Source organism: Phlebotomus papatasi, chromosome 1, assembly GCF_024763615.1.
Source record: "Phlebotomus papatasi isolate M1 chromosome 1, Ppap_2.1, whole genome shotgun sequence".
NCBI lineage: Eukaryota > Metazoa > Arthropoda > Insecta > Diptera > Psychodidae > Phlebotomus > Phlebotomus papatasi.
Window position 1 is genome coordinate 16,915,967 of NC_077222.1, and position 18,365 is coordinate 16,934,331.

General features: G+C 36.0%; 1 protein-coding gene across 1 annotated transcript; it reads left to right on the forward strand.

Annotated features, from left to right (window-relative positions):
* The first annotated feature begins 27 nt into the window (after nt 1–27).
* On the forward strand, nt 28–16,856 carry LOC129798007 (NFX1-type zinc finger-containing protein 1-like). The gene is made up of 5 exons (XM_055840937.1): nt 28–498; nt 10,872–12,815; nt 15,734–15,945; nt 16,008–16,500; nt 16,554–16,856. The coding sequence occupies exons 1-5, from the start codon at nt 312–314 to the stop codon at nt 16,805–16,807; spliced, it is 3,090 nt and encodes a 1,029-aa protein (XP_055696912.1). The 5' UTR covers nt 28–311; the 3' UTR covers nt 16,808–16,856.
* Nucleotides 16,857–18,365: the final 1,509 nt, after the last annotated feature.

Below are 18,365 nucleotides of genomic sequence, written 5' to 3' on the forward strand. Positions count from 1 at the left end.
TTCTTCATATCTTTTAGCGCTCCCTGCGGTGAAAAGAAAAACAAAAACAGAGAAACGTCAAAAAGTACAATCAAACGCGTGGTTTTTCATCTCCAAAATTAATTAATTTTTCTCCTTATTAATCCCTGAGATAAGTCACAAATTGTGAGTGAAAATCTTCAATAAGTTGTGTAGTACCTTTTTATTCAATCGCTTCACAGATTCTACATAAATAGTGTGTCTATTTGATTAAAGAAAAATCAGTGATTATTGGCTCTGAAGGGGCTAGCAATTTCTTTGTTTACGTTTGTGAAATATATTTTTAAAGAAAAATGAATAATTCTGATGATAGTGATGATTGGTTTAGCAAAGATGTTGAGGATTTCAAGGCCCCAGTGAAGAAGAAACAGGGAAAGGTAGTGAAAAAAGTGGAGAAGTTTGAGGAGAATGAGCAGGATGATGCAACAGAGGAATCATCAAAAGCTACAAGTTCTCTTGGACCATCGGGCTTTATGGAAGGTAAAATGGGTAAAATCTTAAGGCTCTCATGTAGAAAAAATTTCCAATACAGAAGAATTTGATTCCTGCTACGATTCAAAAAGAAAATAAATTAACATTACGGAATAAAATGTTAAAAAAAAACGTCCCTTCCATAACGAGAAGATTTTGCTAAAATTGGATAAAATTGTCAAACATTTTATACATTATTCCATAGTTTCTCTTTTCTCTGGAAATTGTCTTCTTATTGTGAGAAGTCTATGCGTGTTTGAATAATTTTATTTTTTTTTTTTCGGAAATCACGTATCAAATTCATTTAAAATTTAATTAGATACAGGGTATAGGACCGTTTAAACTACACAGTAAAAAATTGTGTGAGAAATAAAGTTGTGTATGGGAAAAGTTGTGTAATGTCACAAGCATTTTGGTTGTAAATTGTAAAATTACTATCATATTTGTAGTATAATACTACAGTAGAACCCCGCTATAGGCCATTGCTCTACCCAGCGAGCACAGTTAGCAGAATAAAATAGGATTTTCAGCATTTTTTTGCTGAATCGGTCTGCTGGCAAATCAGCAGCTCTCGAACAAAAAGTGCTAAGCAAATACATGAAAATGGCACTGTTTAGCGCTCGCAGTGGATGATGGCAGAACTAAATACTGCCGGTAGATGGCGCCAGGAAGCATTTAGCAGCAAATTTTCTCTTTCATTTTTTTTCTTTTTCTCTCAAAATGTCAAAATGGACTTGGAATTTCCCCTGAAATTATTTATCAACTTGGGGGATATTATAATCACGATTTTTATTACTTATATTATTATAGGAATTATGCTGCGGTATGCTGCCTATAGAGAATGGTCAAATAAGAGTATTAAACATACTCCCGACCAAAAATGTTGCATTTTTTAGTGAATTGCGTCATTATTTTCCCGAGAAAAAAAAATATTTTTTTTTTAGCAAATATTCAGTCGGGGGTTATAAAATTATTCTTTATTTATGAAAAATATGTTTTTTCTATTGCAAAAAGTATATTTTCCTCAATTTTCGCAATTAAATATTGGCATCTTTCCTGGAACAGCCATTGATGTATTATGCTCACAGTCGGTCACAACTATTGTAATTGATCTTGAAACAGGATTTTTCTACTTTTTTAACTTTTTTATGGTAAATAAAGTTGCAGATGCATTTAAAAAAATCCATTTAAAAGTTGTGACTCCCCCACTTAACTCTTTCGCCTCTTTTGGGACTCTGAGTACACAAAGCAGCATATGAATATTTTATGGAAAACAATGTTTTTTTTTAAATTATTCAGAACTGATAAAAATCCTATTCTTGTGAATGATTACAAACTATAAGGATGTCTAAATGTAAAATATTTTTTTGTAAGACCTCAATTAATTTCTGAGCAAAGATATTTTTGATTTAAAAAAAAAGTGAAATTGGCTTGCAGCATATGCTGCGGTCCGGAAAGAGTTAATGAGTTCAATAATGCCTTTAAAAATACTACAAAAAAATTTCTATGGATACTACAAAATAAAATATAATTGTTTTATCACAATTTAACTTGAAAAATTTACATAAAAGCGTTTTTGTTTGTTGCGACAAATGCGGAAAATATATTTTTTTTATGTTATAAAATGTTTTATATTTTACAAGTGAAATAAATGTATGATCCGTGCACGATGCATATGCATAATGTATATGCTGCACTTTTCTATTTATAAATTTTCGATTATAAATTTTCTAAAGCGCATTTTTACGCAAAAAGCTACTTTTATTATCGTGGTAAAATAACAAACCAACAGTTATCGTTTTTTTAATACTGTACGTATTTTTTTAAATGAAAAATTTATTCAATTTGATGATTCATTTGTTAAATTAAAATGATATGCATTTATATTTTTTAGAAGAGAGTTTTTAAATACCTTTAAAGTCAGGAAAATATGCTAATTTGTTGGAAATCATTTCAAATAATTTTGAGTAGACTATGTATACCAAATGATAGAGGCTCTAAATTCTATATGTTCTTGATCTTCTTGGTATTTCCATGAGGTTCCGAAGTTTTTTCAATATTTCTCGAATTTAGAATTCATTAAATATCAAAATATCTTGATAATTCCCAAGAATTTCTTGGGTTATTAATTTTCTAAAATCACAGCGGGCAAGAATTCTTGGCAATGCAATTTTAATTTAGGTGAAGTATATTTTTTTATAAATGAATTCACAATATATTTTGATAAAATTAGACAAAAAAAATTAAATTTATTGGTCGGAAAAGGTTTAAGAATACATATTATTCAAAATATATTATAAATATGATTTTTTAAAATTTTTGTTAATCTTAAATTTTTTGCTTTATTTTTTAATGTCAAATGTGGTTATTGTAAGAATCATAAAATTGTAATAATGGAAAAGGTTAACCTTAGCTTCTACTCAACTCAGCAAAGACAAAAACCAAGTGCATTAAAGTCTCTCACTCGATTGGGGAAAAAGAATAACTTTGACTAATTGCCACTGCGATCGCTAGTGTAACTTCGAGGTCAGCAGAGCTCAGCTGAAAAAATATATGTTTTCAGCTGATTTGAAAAAGCTTAGCATTTGGTGCTCGCTGGGTATAGTCCTCAATTTATCGACCGTTGATTTCAAAACACTGATTTTAAGTTAGGTTATTGTTACATTTAAACTCTGTAAGATTTAGAAGCTTTCATATACAACTTCACACGGTCAGACACATGTGACCAACTTCGTGTGTGTGCTTTTGTCAAGTGATTCAGAAATAATAAAGACACAAGAATTCTCTAGATATCTCTTTCAATAGGCGCCAAGGATAAGATTAAGATTTCATACATTTCACAGGTAGAATATTTAACAACTGGCGCCAAGGATAAGATTAAGATTTCATACATTTCACAGGTAGAATATTTAACAACTGGCGATCGAGGTGAACACAAAGAAGATGGCTACTGATCAAGAATACAGAGGAAATCCCGTTTGCGGTGAATTTAAGAAAGACATGTCCTGGGAAATTTACAAGGAGCGCTTGGAATTCTGGTTTGAAACTCGAGGAATCACCGATGAAGGTGAAAAGAGAGCGCATCTGTTTGCTGTTGCAGGACAGGATATTCTTGAGTTGGCTCAGGCCTTAACTGGAGGCGCTGTGAGAAAGAAGTCATTCGTACACACAAATTGTATCTAAGATTTCTACGCATATGGACGCTCAGAGAAACATGCGTAGAGAGAGATTTCACTTCTTCCAGAGGGAGCAGAGAGAAGGGGAGACCATCAAACAATTTGTTATGGCCCTCCATGTCCTTGCTCGTTATTGCAAATTTCACGACGTGGAAGATATGATTACTGATCGGATGGTTTGTGGTGTGCGAGATGTGTCTTTGAGAAAAAAATTGCTTGAGCATCCGGCTTTGAAGTTCGATGAGGCAATGGAAATTGCATTGGCTTCAGAATCAGCGGATGCTGGAGCTAAGGAGATGACAAAGGCAATAGTGTCTGAAGTTCACAAGAGTTGTGTGGCAGGGGAAGCCACTGTAGACAAAGTGAGGTTATGCTTTCGCTGTGGAAACCCTCATGACCCAGAGAGGTGTTGGGCTAAGGACAGGAAATGCCATTTTTGCAAGAAAAAGGGACATATTAGATCAAAATGTGTTGCAATGAAGGAAGGAAAAAACATTCATGCTACTACTGATGCGTCAGATAGCGATGAAGAGAAGGTGAAACATCTGTCTGGAAGAGTAGGAGGCGTAAATGTTTTGGGGCAAATCTGTCCGGAAGAGTGCGTCGATGTGCAGATCAATGGTGTGACGACCGGAATGGAGGTGGATTCTGGAGCGACTGTGTCAGTGATGCCAGTACAAATTTGGAAGAAAATTGCGAATCCTGGTACGGAGTTAAAAAAATCATCAATTCATCTCAAGACATGGCTTAGTCAGGGTGTAGTCATTCTTGGAGAGGTGAATGTGGAAGTAACTCTTGGCAAGAAAAAAGCAATTTTGCCTTTACTGATCACAGAAAAGGGTGGATCACCTCTATTGGGACGCAATTGGTTTAAACCTCTGGGAATCGAAATTCGGATAGCCGCAGTAGAAGAAACTGTGGACTCGAAGACTATTAAAGAGGTATGTGATCGTTACAAGTGTGTTTTTGAGAATAAGTTGGGCAAGTCTGTTAGGGGAGAAGTTAAGATTGAATTAAAAGAGGACGCACAGCCACGTTTTTTCAAAAGTCGGGCTATACCTTTTGCAATTAAAGAAGAAGTAGGTCAGGAATTGGACAGGTTGGTGGAACAGGAAATCTTGGAGCCCGTGAATTTCTCGGAGTGGGCAACACCTATTTGTATTGCTCGGAAAAAGAACGGAGAAATTCGCATATGTGGAGATTATCGTTCAACTGTCAATGAGGCCTCCCGGACGAACGATTATCCTTTACCTACTGTCAGGGAGCTATTGGCCAATTGCAAAGGGAAGATTTTCTCAAAGTTAGATTTAACTCAGGCATACCAGCAGCTGCCCGTGAGCGAGGAAACTGCTCATCTGCTCACAATCAATACTCACCAAGGTCTATACAGAGTCAAAAGGCTTCAATTCGGAATCTCAGCAGCTCTGGGATTGTTTCAGAAGTTCATGGATTCGCTACTGCAGGGAATTCCCGGTGTGCAAGTATACTTGGATGACATTCTCATTGTGAGTGATACACCCAAGGAGCATTATGATCGTTTGGCTGAAGTTCTTGGAAGGCTGAAGGGTGCTAACCTCACTATAAAAAGGGACAAATGCGTTTTTGGGGCACCCAAGGTTCAATTTGTGGGTTTTTCCATTTCCGGGGATAGTGTACATACCCTGGAGGATCATGTGACTGCTATTAGGAGAGCACCCACTCCAAAAAACAAAACTGAATTGCAGGCTTGGTTGGGTATGATAAACTTTTATGCCCGATTTATTCCCAATAGGGCTACAATGGCAGAGTGTCTCTTTCGTTTGCTGGATGACAACACTACTTGGAATTGGACGAAGGAACACGATGATGCTATGGAAAAATTGAAGAAGGCTTTGGAATCTGCAAGTGTTTTGACACATTACGACCTGAAAAAACCTTTAGTGTTGTCGTGTGACAGCTCACCATATGGATATTGGAGCGGTTTTGGCACATCGCACAGAGGAGGGGGAAAACCCCATTGCATTTTTTTCAAGAACATTGTCGAAGTGTCAAAGAAATTATGCTCAGATTGACAAAGAGGCACTGGCAGTGATGTCTGGAGTGTGTCATTTTCATCAATATTTGGCTGGTCGTGAATTCATTATTATAACCGATCACAAACCATTGCTGGGAATATTCAATCCGACTAGAAATATACAGGAAGCAATTTCACCCCGAATGCTTCGTTGGAGACTGATTGTCGGGGCCTATAAATATCGGATTGAATACAGGAAGGGTACACTACATGGAAATGCTGATGCATTGAGTCGACTGCCACTTCCTTGGCCAATTATTGATGTGGAGGAACCTGATAATGGCGGTCACATTGCTATGTTAGAAGTCGAGAGTGGACCTGTGACCGCGAAACAAATTCAGAAATGGACAAGGAAGGACTCAACGTTGAGCAGAGTAAAAAGATGGGTACTGGATGGATTTCCTGAACATTGCTCAGATATAGAGCTGAAAACTTATTTTGACAAAAGATCTGAGATTTCAATTGAAAAGGACATTTTGCTTTGGGGAGTCCGTGTTATTATCCCTGAGGGAGCTAGAAAATCATTATTGGAGACACTTCATCAAGCCCATAATGGCATTGTGGCTATGAAGATGTCGGCGAGAGCATATTTTTGGTGGCCAAAAATGGATAAGGATATCGAGGACACAGTTAGACAGTGCGAAACATGTCAAGTTTTAAGGAATGACCCGCCAAAGGCACCACTTTGTGACAACAAGGAAAGCAAGAGACCCTGGCACAAGCTACATGTAGATTTCGCGGGTCCGTTTATGGATAAAAATTTTCTGGTTGTAGTGGATGATATGTCGAAATGGTTGGAAGTGCGTGTGGTACGGGCGCAGTCATCAGTTGAAGTGATCAAGGTTTTCCGAGATTTATTCGCAACGCATGGAATTCCTGCTGAAGTATGCAGTGACAACGGACGAGCTTTTGTGTCTGAGGAAATGAAGGAGTTTTGGTGTAGTCATGGAATTAAACATTTCACAGTAGCGCCCTACCATCCATCGTCGAATGGACTTGCAGAACGAATGGTTCAGTCAGTGAAAGACAAGTTAAAGAAATTGGATGGAGATATCGAGAGTCGAGTTCGTGAGCTTCTGATGAATCAACACACAACCCCACATGCAACGACGGGAAAAAGTCCAGCAGAACTTTTGATGGGAAGGCGTTTGAAAACATTGCTCAGCAAGGTACTTCCAGACGAATTGGAGGAGGGAAGGAAAGTAGATGGACAAGCAAGACAATTCGCTGTTGGAGATCACGTTTTTGCCAGAAATTATGGATCTGGTCCAAAATGGATTGCGGCCACCATTGTTGAAAAGACTGGACCAGTTTCATATCAAGTTCAATTGGAATCAGGAGTACTATGGCGTCGGCACATTAATCAGCTGATTTCAAGGACATTAGGTACTTCAGCGCAGCCGAATGTGATTCAAGAAAATCCACAGGAAGAAATTGTTATTCCGGTTCCATCCGAAAACTTTTCTGAGGAAGACATCGAGACAGAAAATCAAGAAATATTGATATCGGATGATACACCAGCTCCATTAACGTCAGAAAACAGTCAGATGCAGATGGATCCGGTTTCACCAAGAAGTGTCGAAAGACCTGTTCGTGAACGACGACCACCAACCCACCCGGCAAATTCTGCAGAAATTCGTCAGATTTGAATTACTAACTGCCGAAAAATCAGCAGAATTTCTGCAGAATTTTGTTCTAAGGTGGATCCGATCGTTGTATGAAAATTCTGCAGAATTTTCTGCAGAATTTCTATAGAAAATTTTAAAATTATCAGCAGAATTTCTTTATAGTATTTAGATGATTTCTACATTTCTTCTACCCTTTCTAATATTTCTAAACATTATTTTAACTACATAAAAATATGTATTTCAATTTATTTAAAATTCAATTTTTATTCAACAATTTTACGTGAATACTCTCTTTTTTTCACAATATTATTATAATGTTATAATACAATATTATTAAATCAGCCATAATAGAAAATACGAAGGGGAAGGAAATGGTTAGAAAACACGAAAGAAATTCGCCATGCTCACGAAGTCGCACGACTATCCCGAAGCCACACGAAGTATCCGATTGAATGACAAGAAACGTTAAAATTTCAAAAGTGCAGAATTGCAGATCGAAGTTTTGCTGGGAAGTTATCTGAAGGATTATCATACTTACAAGATTGAAGGGGGAAGGGGATTTGTTACATTTAAACTGTAAGATTTAGAAGCTTTCATATACAACTTCACACGGTCAGACACATGTGACCAACTTCGTGTGTGTGCTTTTGTCAAGTGATTCAGAAATAATAAAGACACAAGAATTCTCTAGATATCTCTTTCAATCGGCGCCAAGGATAAGATTAAGATTTCATACATTTCACAGGTAGAATATTTAACAGTTATGTTTTTTAGTACGCGACATGCAATGTTGTCATAATTATTTTAATATTTTTGGCAAACTTTATTGAGTTAGTTGTGATAATTGTGATCCATAATGAAGAGAGTGAGGACAAGTACCACATTCGCAAAGAAAGTGGAAGCCGTCGAGCAATTTCAATACTAAAAGTCGTTGATAATTTTAAACCAGTGATAAGCCCAGATAAGCTTATGGTAGCTGAGATTCTTTACAGGCGTCCTCGAAATGCGAGCAACCCGGGGTGCTTGCAACTCGGAATGCGTGAAAACTCGATTGTGAGTTGAATTTTGGGGGTAAAGAATCGCGTCGAGTAAACTGTTCTCGACGGTAGAAATGGATGAAATTGGCTCGACGCGATTCTTTACCCTCAAAATTCACCTCACAATCGAATTTTCACGTATTCCGAGTTGCAAGCACCCCGAGTTGCACGCATTCCGAGGTCGACTGTAAAGAATCTCAGCTACCATAAGCTTATCTGGGCTTATCACTGGTCATTTTCTTTTTTAAATAGTCTGAGTGGGGAAGGCCAATAAAAGAAAAACATGTTCATTGAAATCGGTTAACTCTTTCGTCTCCTTTGGGACTCACCCATGGGAAAAAGATTTTTTTATACTATTTAGAATCGATAAAAATCTGATCCTTGTGGATGATTACAAACTATAAGGATGTCCAAATCTAGGATATTTTTTGCAGGATCCCAATTAACTCCTGAGCTTAGATATTTTTGGTCAAAAATCGTGAATTTTCGATTTTCTGCTTCCTTGCAGATATTGTGACTTTTTTGATATTTCTAGACCCGAATAAGGAAAAACCTCTCGGAGCCAATAAGTATGATAACTAACTAAGACAGATTACATAAATTCGAAAAACAATTTTTTTATAATTTCAAAACACTTGTTCAAACTTTATGGGTACTCTCGTCCCCAAAAATCTAGAGGTCAAATGTAAGGTTATCCCGCCAATGCCCGCCATTTGCTTTTTGACACCAACCTTGTAAGAAAATTCCAAACGGGAGCGACATTTTTGCCAATATGGCCGATAATTTTGACATTTGGCAGCGCGGGAAATTATTTTCAGGGAAGTTTTTCCTATTCTTCCTGATTTTAATGAATTGTGATTGTCAAGGAAGTGTTTTTTTGGCTCTTGAGAAAGCTTAATGTGTCTGCAATAACATCGTGTTGAGAGAAATGTGTTTTAAAGTATTATTGTGTGAAATGTTTTGAGGAATCTGTTGGCGAGCAGGAATTTGGTGTTTTCTTGACCACTTCCTGGACATCCCACAAGATACTGGCCAATAATTCTTCTTGTTTTAGTAATCAACCTTGTAAAGGAGTCAATTGACACGCAAAAATTATTCACAAAATTGATATTATTGGCTTTAGGAAAATTCAAGTTTGTCTCCTTTTCGTTCTTTTGGGGACGAGAGTACCCATGAGTTTTCCAATTTCCCAGAGGCGGAAGAAATTCTTTCTCTACAAAAGTATCATATTTGACCAGTAAGACTTACAATAAAGTGAGTTTTATTGAAATTCCTTCGCTGGATATGTTGTGGTCTGGAAAGAGTTAAGAATCCGGGATTTTGGCTTTCGGGATTTTGGCCCATTCGAGATTTTGGCTTCCGGGATTTTGGCTTTCGGGATTTTGGACTTCGGGATTTTGACCGAGACTCTTTTCGAAATGTCAATTATATGAAAAGGAGAGTAATGGTACGCAATGTAGCAAAATCTTAAAATGCATTAAGATTGGAGTAATGGGAATGTCAAAGTGCTCCTATCTGTACGAAAAATCCATTGATGTTGCACTTAAGAAGTATTTCAGATATCAAAGTATGCACATTTAATAGAAATCCTTGATCCTAACTCCTCAGAGTATGGTAGTTTTTGGGCTGATTTTTTACCGCGTGCGTTGACAGACCTAAGGATTAGCCGGGAGACGGTTTAGCGTAATTATATTCGAACGTAATGGTTAAACTTCATATCCCCGATTTTGCATTAAGTTGTCTCTCGTCTTAAGTCGTAAGTGTGTCTAGGACATAATTTTTCGAGCTGTGTATTCTCGAGGATCATCTTGTGTCTATTTTCGGCATAAAGATCCAAAAATTGGATTTTTAAGTAGCCTTATTTCCCATTCCAATTATCAGAATTTGAAAAACATTAGTGATTTGGAAAACTCTCGTCAAATGCTAAACTCTTTCGGACACCGCTTCAAAAAAATAACTTAGGAGTGGATAATTAGAGATAAGTGACCTATAGGGCTATCAAAAAGCATTAGTGTTATTCAGGATTTTGAGACCTTGAGAATTTTAATCCGAAATTCAGTTGTATTACTTCAAAGCTTTTGTGTGTTTTTTGAATAAGTTCAACTCGTTTGGGAACCGATCAATGCTCGAAATGATTATGCTCGAACTCATGATCATGATGTTTTTCCGATGATTTACAGTTTTACTATTCTTAATTAAATAGTGCTATTCACTTCTTTTTTGTTTCCGAAATACTTTTTTTGTGTCTAAAAAAATAGTTTAGCAAATAAGTAGATAGGAAAGGACGATTTATTCATCACAGTTTACAGTTTTTTTGGGTCCATCGCCGTCTTAGTGTTGTTAGTCAACCCCCAAAATAAAACGATTGTTAATTCAGAAATTAATGCGGAATTTATTGATATTGAAGGGCTAGAATTAGTAATTAATTAATTCTTGTAAGTAGGAGTATGAATAAATTTTAATTTTATTTAAAATTTATTCTCGATAGATTACGGTGGCAGTTACAACGTCAAAGTGCCTTCTAAAGACGTTAAGAAAAATTCTAGTAAAAATTCTGGGACTAAGTCTAAAGCGTCCGGGGATTCCTCAAAAGGATGTACCCAGAAAATGTCAAATAGTCAACTTCTGAAAATGGTTAAAGAGGACCAAATGAGTCCGTTGGACGTCTTCTTTGATATAATGATAAATGTAGAGAGTTTCAAGGAAAATGCTTTGGAAGAGGATAAATCCCACCAAACTATAATCTTCTTGATTGTTATCCTTGGGAAACTCCATCAAGTTCCTCTGAATTATCACTTAGAGCACCTTATGGGAGAGATTCTGAAACCCGATGATGTGCTCAGCAATGATATTCTGTCGTATGTGAAGTACATTGTTGAGCTCGAAGAGAAGAAGAAACCCAATTTACTGCCATTTTCTGACCAAGTTTGGAGGAATTTGGAAATTATCTGCAATTATGGGATGAGATTTCAGGGAAAGATCCTCTACTGGTTGTACTTTACGGAAAGTATTTGCGAAATTCTCGAAGGAAAGACAGAGGAATCGCTTCAAGAGAAGTATTTGGAATTTTTGAAGATTAAGGATGATTTGAAGAAGAATTACTTCTTTCCTAAATCTATTTATCCAAATTTGAGAGATTTATATGTAAAGGATGAATTGCCAGTGCCAAATATTATCAATGGAAAATTTGAAAATGCAAATGAGTATTTGGCCTTTCATCTTTCGCATTTACGGTCATACTTTACGTCGAAACTCTACGATGGTATGCAGGAATTCTGGAAGATTCGACCAAATATAGAATCTTCGGTCATTTTGAAAAATGTCAACGGTATAAATATTTTTCCCCGGGTCAAAATGTACAAGAGTTTCCCAAAAATAATGGCTTTCAATGATAAATACTTCGTAATAGACTTGGCGCCTTACAATCGAGATAGATCTCGTAGGGTTCCAGAAGATATTAGGGAAGAAATCACTTCTCGTGATCTAGCACTAACATCAGGAGCTCTATTGTTCCTGTCGCCGTCTGCAGCTTTTGGAAGGCTTATCGTTTGCGAAATTCCGTATTTGCCGACTGAAATTCAACGGGAAGGCTTCCTATTTGTAGATATTGTCAAAATAGAAGTTATCGAGGAGAGTATCTTGGGTAGAGATCTCTTCCTAGTGACAATCCCTATTTTCTTTGAGGCTATTCATCAGAACCTCAAAGCCCTAGAGAAGATTTCAACAGCTACCCTTCCCATGAAAGAATATTTTGTTGACTGTGAGAGCTCAGCAATTCTTCCGGATTATGAGAATCTAGAAGAGAATGCACTGTCTCTCGAGAAGATCAACCTCAGGGCAGAGGAGTACAGAACAGAAGATCTCAAGACTCTCGGGATGAATGAAAGACAGTTTGAGGCTTTTCAATTAGCCCTCACGAGAAAACTCAGTCTTATTCAAGGTCCTCCCGGAACAGGAAAATCAACAGTTGCCCTCAATATCGTCCAGCGTCTTCTTGCTAATACTTCCTTAAGAATTCTCATTGTAACCTTCACAAATTTCGCACTGGATAAGCTTTTGCTGAAATGTTCCAAGTTTACAGACAAAATTGTGAGAATTGGAATTAATTTGGTTGATAAAGAAATTAGAAAATTCATTCTGGACAGAAGTATTGTTGATCCTAGGCACAGTAAAATCAACGGAAAGTCTTTCGGGCATTATTCCGAAGCGATGACAAAGTTCGTTGATACAATGAATGATTGGGACAACAAAGAAGATCCGGAATGTGATATCGTGGTAAATTTTGAGAATCTCCGTCTGGCAACTCTGAAGCAAAATCAAATGTCCACTCTGAGAATGTACTACGGTTGCAGAGATGCAAGGATCATCGGGATGACAACAACAGGAGCTGCTAAATACCATGAAATGCTAGATCTCCTGCGACCTTCCGTTGGTAAGCATTGCTTTGAGCTGTTGAACAATTATTCTCTAATTGCAAAGAGTAAGCGCTGTCCAAAATTAAATTAGTCCGTCACTCCCCCTCAATATCAAAGATTCAATTAATTTTAAAGAGAGATATTGACTTCCGGTTTTCGGTGACCCCCCCACAAGTCAGCATTCTCTAGCGAACTAACTTACCCAAAGTATCCAATCTTCCAATCCCTCCAAAAACATGTTTTTTTTTTGACTTTGCAAAAAATTGTCCCTAGCGATTTCAATAATTTTCAGATATGTTTTTAATAAAATTAGGTTTTCAGGACTTGTATTGATAAAAGGATAAAATGATGAGCTGTGTCCAAAAAATTTCTCTGGCAACTGAATACTTTGAAAATAAATATTCGCGAATCCGAGAATGCTTCAAAAGAATTCGAGAATCCTAGAATATTTCAAAAGTATTTGTGAATTCGAGAGTACTTTAAAAGGATTCACGAATCCAAGAATACTCAAAAGGATTCATGAATCCGAGAATGCTTCAAAAATATTCGTGAATCCCAGAGTAATTCAAAAGCATTCGCGAATCCGAGAATTCTTCAAAGTATATTCGCAAATACGAGAATACTTCAAATATTGTTCTCGCGCTTCCGCGAAACCAAAGATGCTTTGAACTGTTCGTGAATCCTGAATCCTGGAATACTTCAAAGCATTCGTTAATCCGAGAATGCTTCAAAGGATTCGCGAATCTAGGAATATTTCAAAGGATTCCTGAATCCGAGAGTACTTTAAAAGGATTCGCGAATCCGAGAATGTTTCAAAAGTTTTTACAGATCTGAGAATGCTTCAAAAGTACTCGCGAATCCGGAAGTACTTCAAAAGTATTCGCGAATCCAAGAATACCTCAAAGGATTTGTGAATCCGAGAGTACTTTAAAAGGATTCGCGAATCCCAGAATGCTTCAAAAGTTTTCGCGAATCTAAGAATACTTCAAAGGATTCCTGAATCCGAGAGCTCTTTAAAAGGATTCGCGAATCCAAGAGTACTTCAAAAGTTTTCGCGAATCTAAGAATACCTCAAAGGATTCCTGAATCCGAGAGTACTTTAAAAGGATCCGCGAATCCGAGAGTACTTTAAAAGGATCCACGAATCCAAGAATGCCTCAAAGAATTCCTGAATCCGAGAATGTTTCAAAGGTACTCACGAATCCGAGAATACTTTAAAAAACAAAAAGATTCACGAATCCAAGAATACTTCAAAGAAAATCCCGGAAATATTTCCCGAATCTCGGAATATTTCAAAATGATTTTTGAATACAATAGGGGAAGTGTGCCAAATTTCGGCCAGCTTCTAATTTCGGCCACTTTGAGTGTAATTTCGGCCATGCAAGTTAATTAATTAAAATTATGTATGTAATCTTCGAATAGTCAATGAATTCATTTTGCTTTTAAATATTTATTCATTTTAGGATATTTTAACACAAAGACCCTTAAATTTTAGGTATAATTTGAATTTAAATTGCGTTGTAAAAACTCAGTGTGGAAAGAGTCTTACAAAAAAATATGACAGATAGATTGTGTTTCTAGCGGTTTTCTGATTTGTGGTGAAGTGCAGAAGGTTTTCCTTTGGTGTTTTTCATGAAAATTGATGAGTTTTCATTAAAGATTGTTTCTGTTTATGTTAATAGTGAATCAATCTTTAAATTTTGGATAAAATTTCCCAGCTGGATCCTGTATTTCGCGTAAAAAAGTATATATTTTGTGAGCGTCTCTCCGGTGAGGTAGTGTTGCCTATTCCGGCAACATCTTTTGCTTTCCTAAATTTCTTATTCATTTTGTGTTTTTTTTTTTCTTCAATTTCTGGGTTTTACAATGTCCAGAGAAAAAAACCATCGCTTCTATGAAAAAGATAATGTGGAAAAGGCCTTGGAAGAGTTCAGGAAGGGAAAATTGCTACGGGTATCTGCGCGTAAATTTGAGATGCTACTCTTCAGGTCTTCAGGACAAATTACACGGAAGATCTCAGGGCTTGTAGGTCATATAAATGTATTAAACACGTTCCCTTTGACGTTTTGAAATTTTCTATCCGTTGCGTCAAAAAAAGGTGGTCAGAAAAAAGGTGGCCGGTATTTCACTCAAAGTGTCCGGAATATTACCCAAAGCAATGTCTATTATTAATTTTTCAATATTTTAGGAAGTGATTTAAAGAAAACAAAGATGATAAACTAGTTTTAAAGGTTCCACACAACCTTACCGAAAGGGTAGTAACAAAAAAAATCAATATGAATTAAAAATATTGCATTTCAAACTTAGGACTTCGGTGCTTATATGCAACTATACCGAAATTTGGCACACTTAGGGTAAGTGTGCCTAATTTCGGCATAGTTGCATGCAAGCGCCAAAGTCTCAAGTTTGAAATGTAATATCTTTAATAGAAATTGATTTTTTTTTATTCTTCCTTCTGAAAGAGTGTTGATTAGAACCTTGTAGATAGTTTATCGTCTTTATTTACTCTAAAATCACTCTTAATACATTTTAAAATTGAATAAAAATATAGACATTGCTTTGGCGCCCTATTTCGGCCACCTTCATTCTCATAGTTCCTTGCCCTTCGGAAATTCTTCCAATGTCTTTTTCACGTCATCTCGTTTGTCGAAACCACATTTTTTGTAATTCTTTTGCATTGTATAATCTCTAGAGTACGTAAAATCTAAATGTTCATGGAAATTCGAGGAACAAAAAAGGTGGCCGGAATTAGGCACACTTACCCTACCCTAATCAATTTAAAAAATTCTGAAAATTGTTATCGTTTTGCTGGAATTTTTTATTGTTCAAACAAGAATCTTTGGTATAAATCTCAAAATTGACTGGACTCTAATAAGACGGAGGCGGACGTTCTGTTTCAAACAAAGTTTTGTTTGAAAAAAAATCTTTTTTGTAGTAATTATTGAGGAAGCAGCTGAGGTCCCAGAGACGCACATCATCACTTCCTTGACAGAATTCACGCAACAATTGATCCTAATTGGGGATCATAAGCAGTTGGCATATTACAATTTTGACAAGAATTACCAAGGAATTCCACTTTTTGAGAGACTTATTGAGAATGGAGTTAATAACGTCCGTCTCAATATTCAATACAGGATGCATCCCGATGTAAGCGCTTCGCCCTCAGAAGCCCCAAAGTACATCTGTGGGAATTATTATTTTTATTGTAGATTGCAGACTTGGTTCGAGGAACAATTTATGATGATCTCAGTGATGGAGAAAATGTTCAGAGCTACAGAGCTATCAGAGGGATTACCAGGAATCTCTTCTGTGTCACTCACAAGAATCTTGAAACACTGGCTAAGGAGAGATATGAACTTTTAAAGAGGGAATGTCCGATAGATTTGGGATCAAGGACATCCAAGGAGAACTTCTATGAGATGCTCTTTGCAGTGGGATTGGCAAACTATCTACGACAGCAAGGATATTTGGCCAGTGAAATTGTCATCCTGACCACATATTCTGCCCAGCAATTTGCCATAATTTCAATTCTTGAAAATTTTCCGCTGCTCATGAATGTAGAAGTGCACACAGTGGACAGTTTTCAGGGTCAGGAGAGTCGCATTGTGATTTTGTCGCTGGTGAGGAGCAATGACAAAGCGGTTATTGGCTTTCTGACCAGCGAACATCGTCTCTGTGTTTTACTTTCAAGAGCTCAAGAAGGTACAAAATCTGATTTAATTTTTTTGGATAATGTATAATGAATTTCTCTGCAGGATTCTATATTGTGGGAAATATGGAAATGCTGGTGAAGAAGAGTCAAGCTTGGCGGGAGATCAAGCAGAAATTAAAAGCAAAAGGAGCAATTGGGCAGAGTCTTCCGTTGATATGTGAACATCATAGACGTGAAATGTCTGCTGGCGGTTTGGAGGACTTCCTCAAGTTCACCAGGGATGGATGTCCCACTGGAGAACAATACCCACAGTCCCATCCCAAATCGGAAAAGCATCCCTGTCTTGAAATTGTTTAAAAAAAAAGCGGAAAATTGAATAAAATTTAACCCAGCTGACCAAAGTTAACAACCAACAGCTCTTAATGCAAGATGTTTCAAGTAAGGTGGGCCAAATCGAACTGCCAGTGACGTAGATACTTTTACCCGACTGGTACAGTGTTGACAACTCAGATTTGTCAAACATTTGTAATAGAAAAATAAGAATCGAATAATTTCGCAGATTAATTAATTTTCTTCATAAATGAAAATACATTTATTGTTCCTCGGCTAATGAACTTCAATTAAGTATAATATGATAAATTTTGATTAAAAAAAATACCTTTGGAAAAAAAAATACTCCAAAAAAAATGTTTCGGAGTATCACATTTGTCTTTTTGCGTCGCGTTTTATATTTTCCATTTCAATGAAATGGTTTTTCCAACAATTTTATTTCCAAAGGAAAAGTAACACTTCAGAAAAATTGATTTTTTTTGATAGGTTGTTTCACTACAATGATAGTTCCAATTAGGCCTCAGGCTTATAAATAATACCTCATTTGATATTTCGACAGCAATATTTTCAGAAACTGTTCTAGATTCAGAGGCATGTACTTTCACATTTGAAGGCAAAATTGTACCATATGCCTTGGAACAAATCGATATTGCTTTTTATTTGTCTTGTAACAAAAAATTAAGAACTTTTAATATTAAATGGGGTATGCATTGGATCTTAATTAATTACAGATTTTTTTTTGTGTAGTAAAAATTTAGGTTTATTTTCGATTTTCCCGAAAAAAGATGGTAAAGTCTGAACTGCAGAGAGCACTTTTCCCTTGTATAGAATATTTAATTGACTTTCTCTTGTGAAAAAATTATTTAATAACATTTTTATGATTTAAATTTAAAAAAAAAATAGACCAAGAATCAGAATATTGGAATATCATTTTAAAGTGCGGTAAAGTGCCATAATGTGCCACATTTTTTATACAGATTGTAACATCATAAATGAATTAACAATTGAATGGGTTTTACCACAATTAAGACTACAATTATCAAAATAGGTCACGTTTTAATCCAGAATAGAAATTATGAGAATAACGCAATTGATTCTCAAAAAATCCGAATATCTTAAATATTCATCTCTCAAGTATTACAATATTCAAAAAAATAAAAAACTCGCTAGAGACGAGAAAATGCCAAATTTGTCCTAATTAATTCCCCTCGTTGGCAAAACTTCATTAGGTGATGACAATTTATAGGTTTCGCAGCATGAAAATTGGTTAAAAAATACAAAATAATTGTAAATGTAATAATAATTAATAAAAATTAAGTAATATAAGATACAAAATAGTCGTAAAATAGTACTGAAGAACCTAAGTTGAGAATACAAATATCATCTTAAATTTCTTTTCTGAATTGCTCTTGGCAGTTAAATAAAATTTTCTGAAAAAACTAATACCTGAGATAGATTTTTAGAAACTCATACCTGATAGATTTTGGAGGAAAGTATATTGGTATGTGTGATAGAATTCTCGCTAAAGTGTTGGAAAAAAAACCTTAATAAATTAGCTTATTGTTAATAAAATCAATGGAAACTC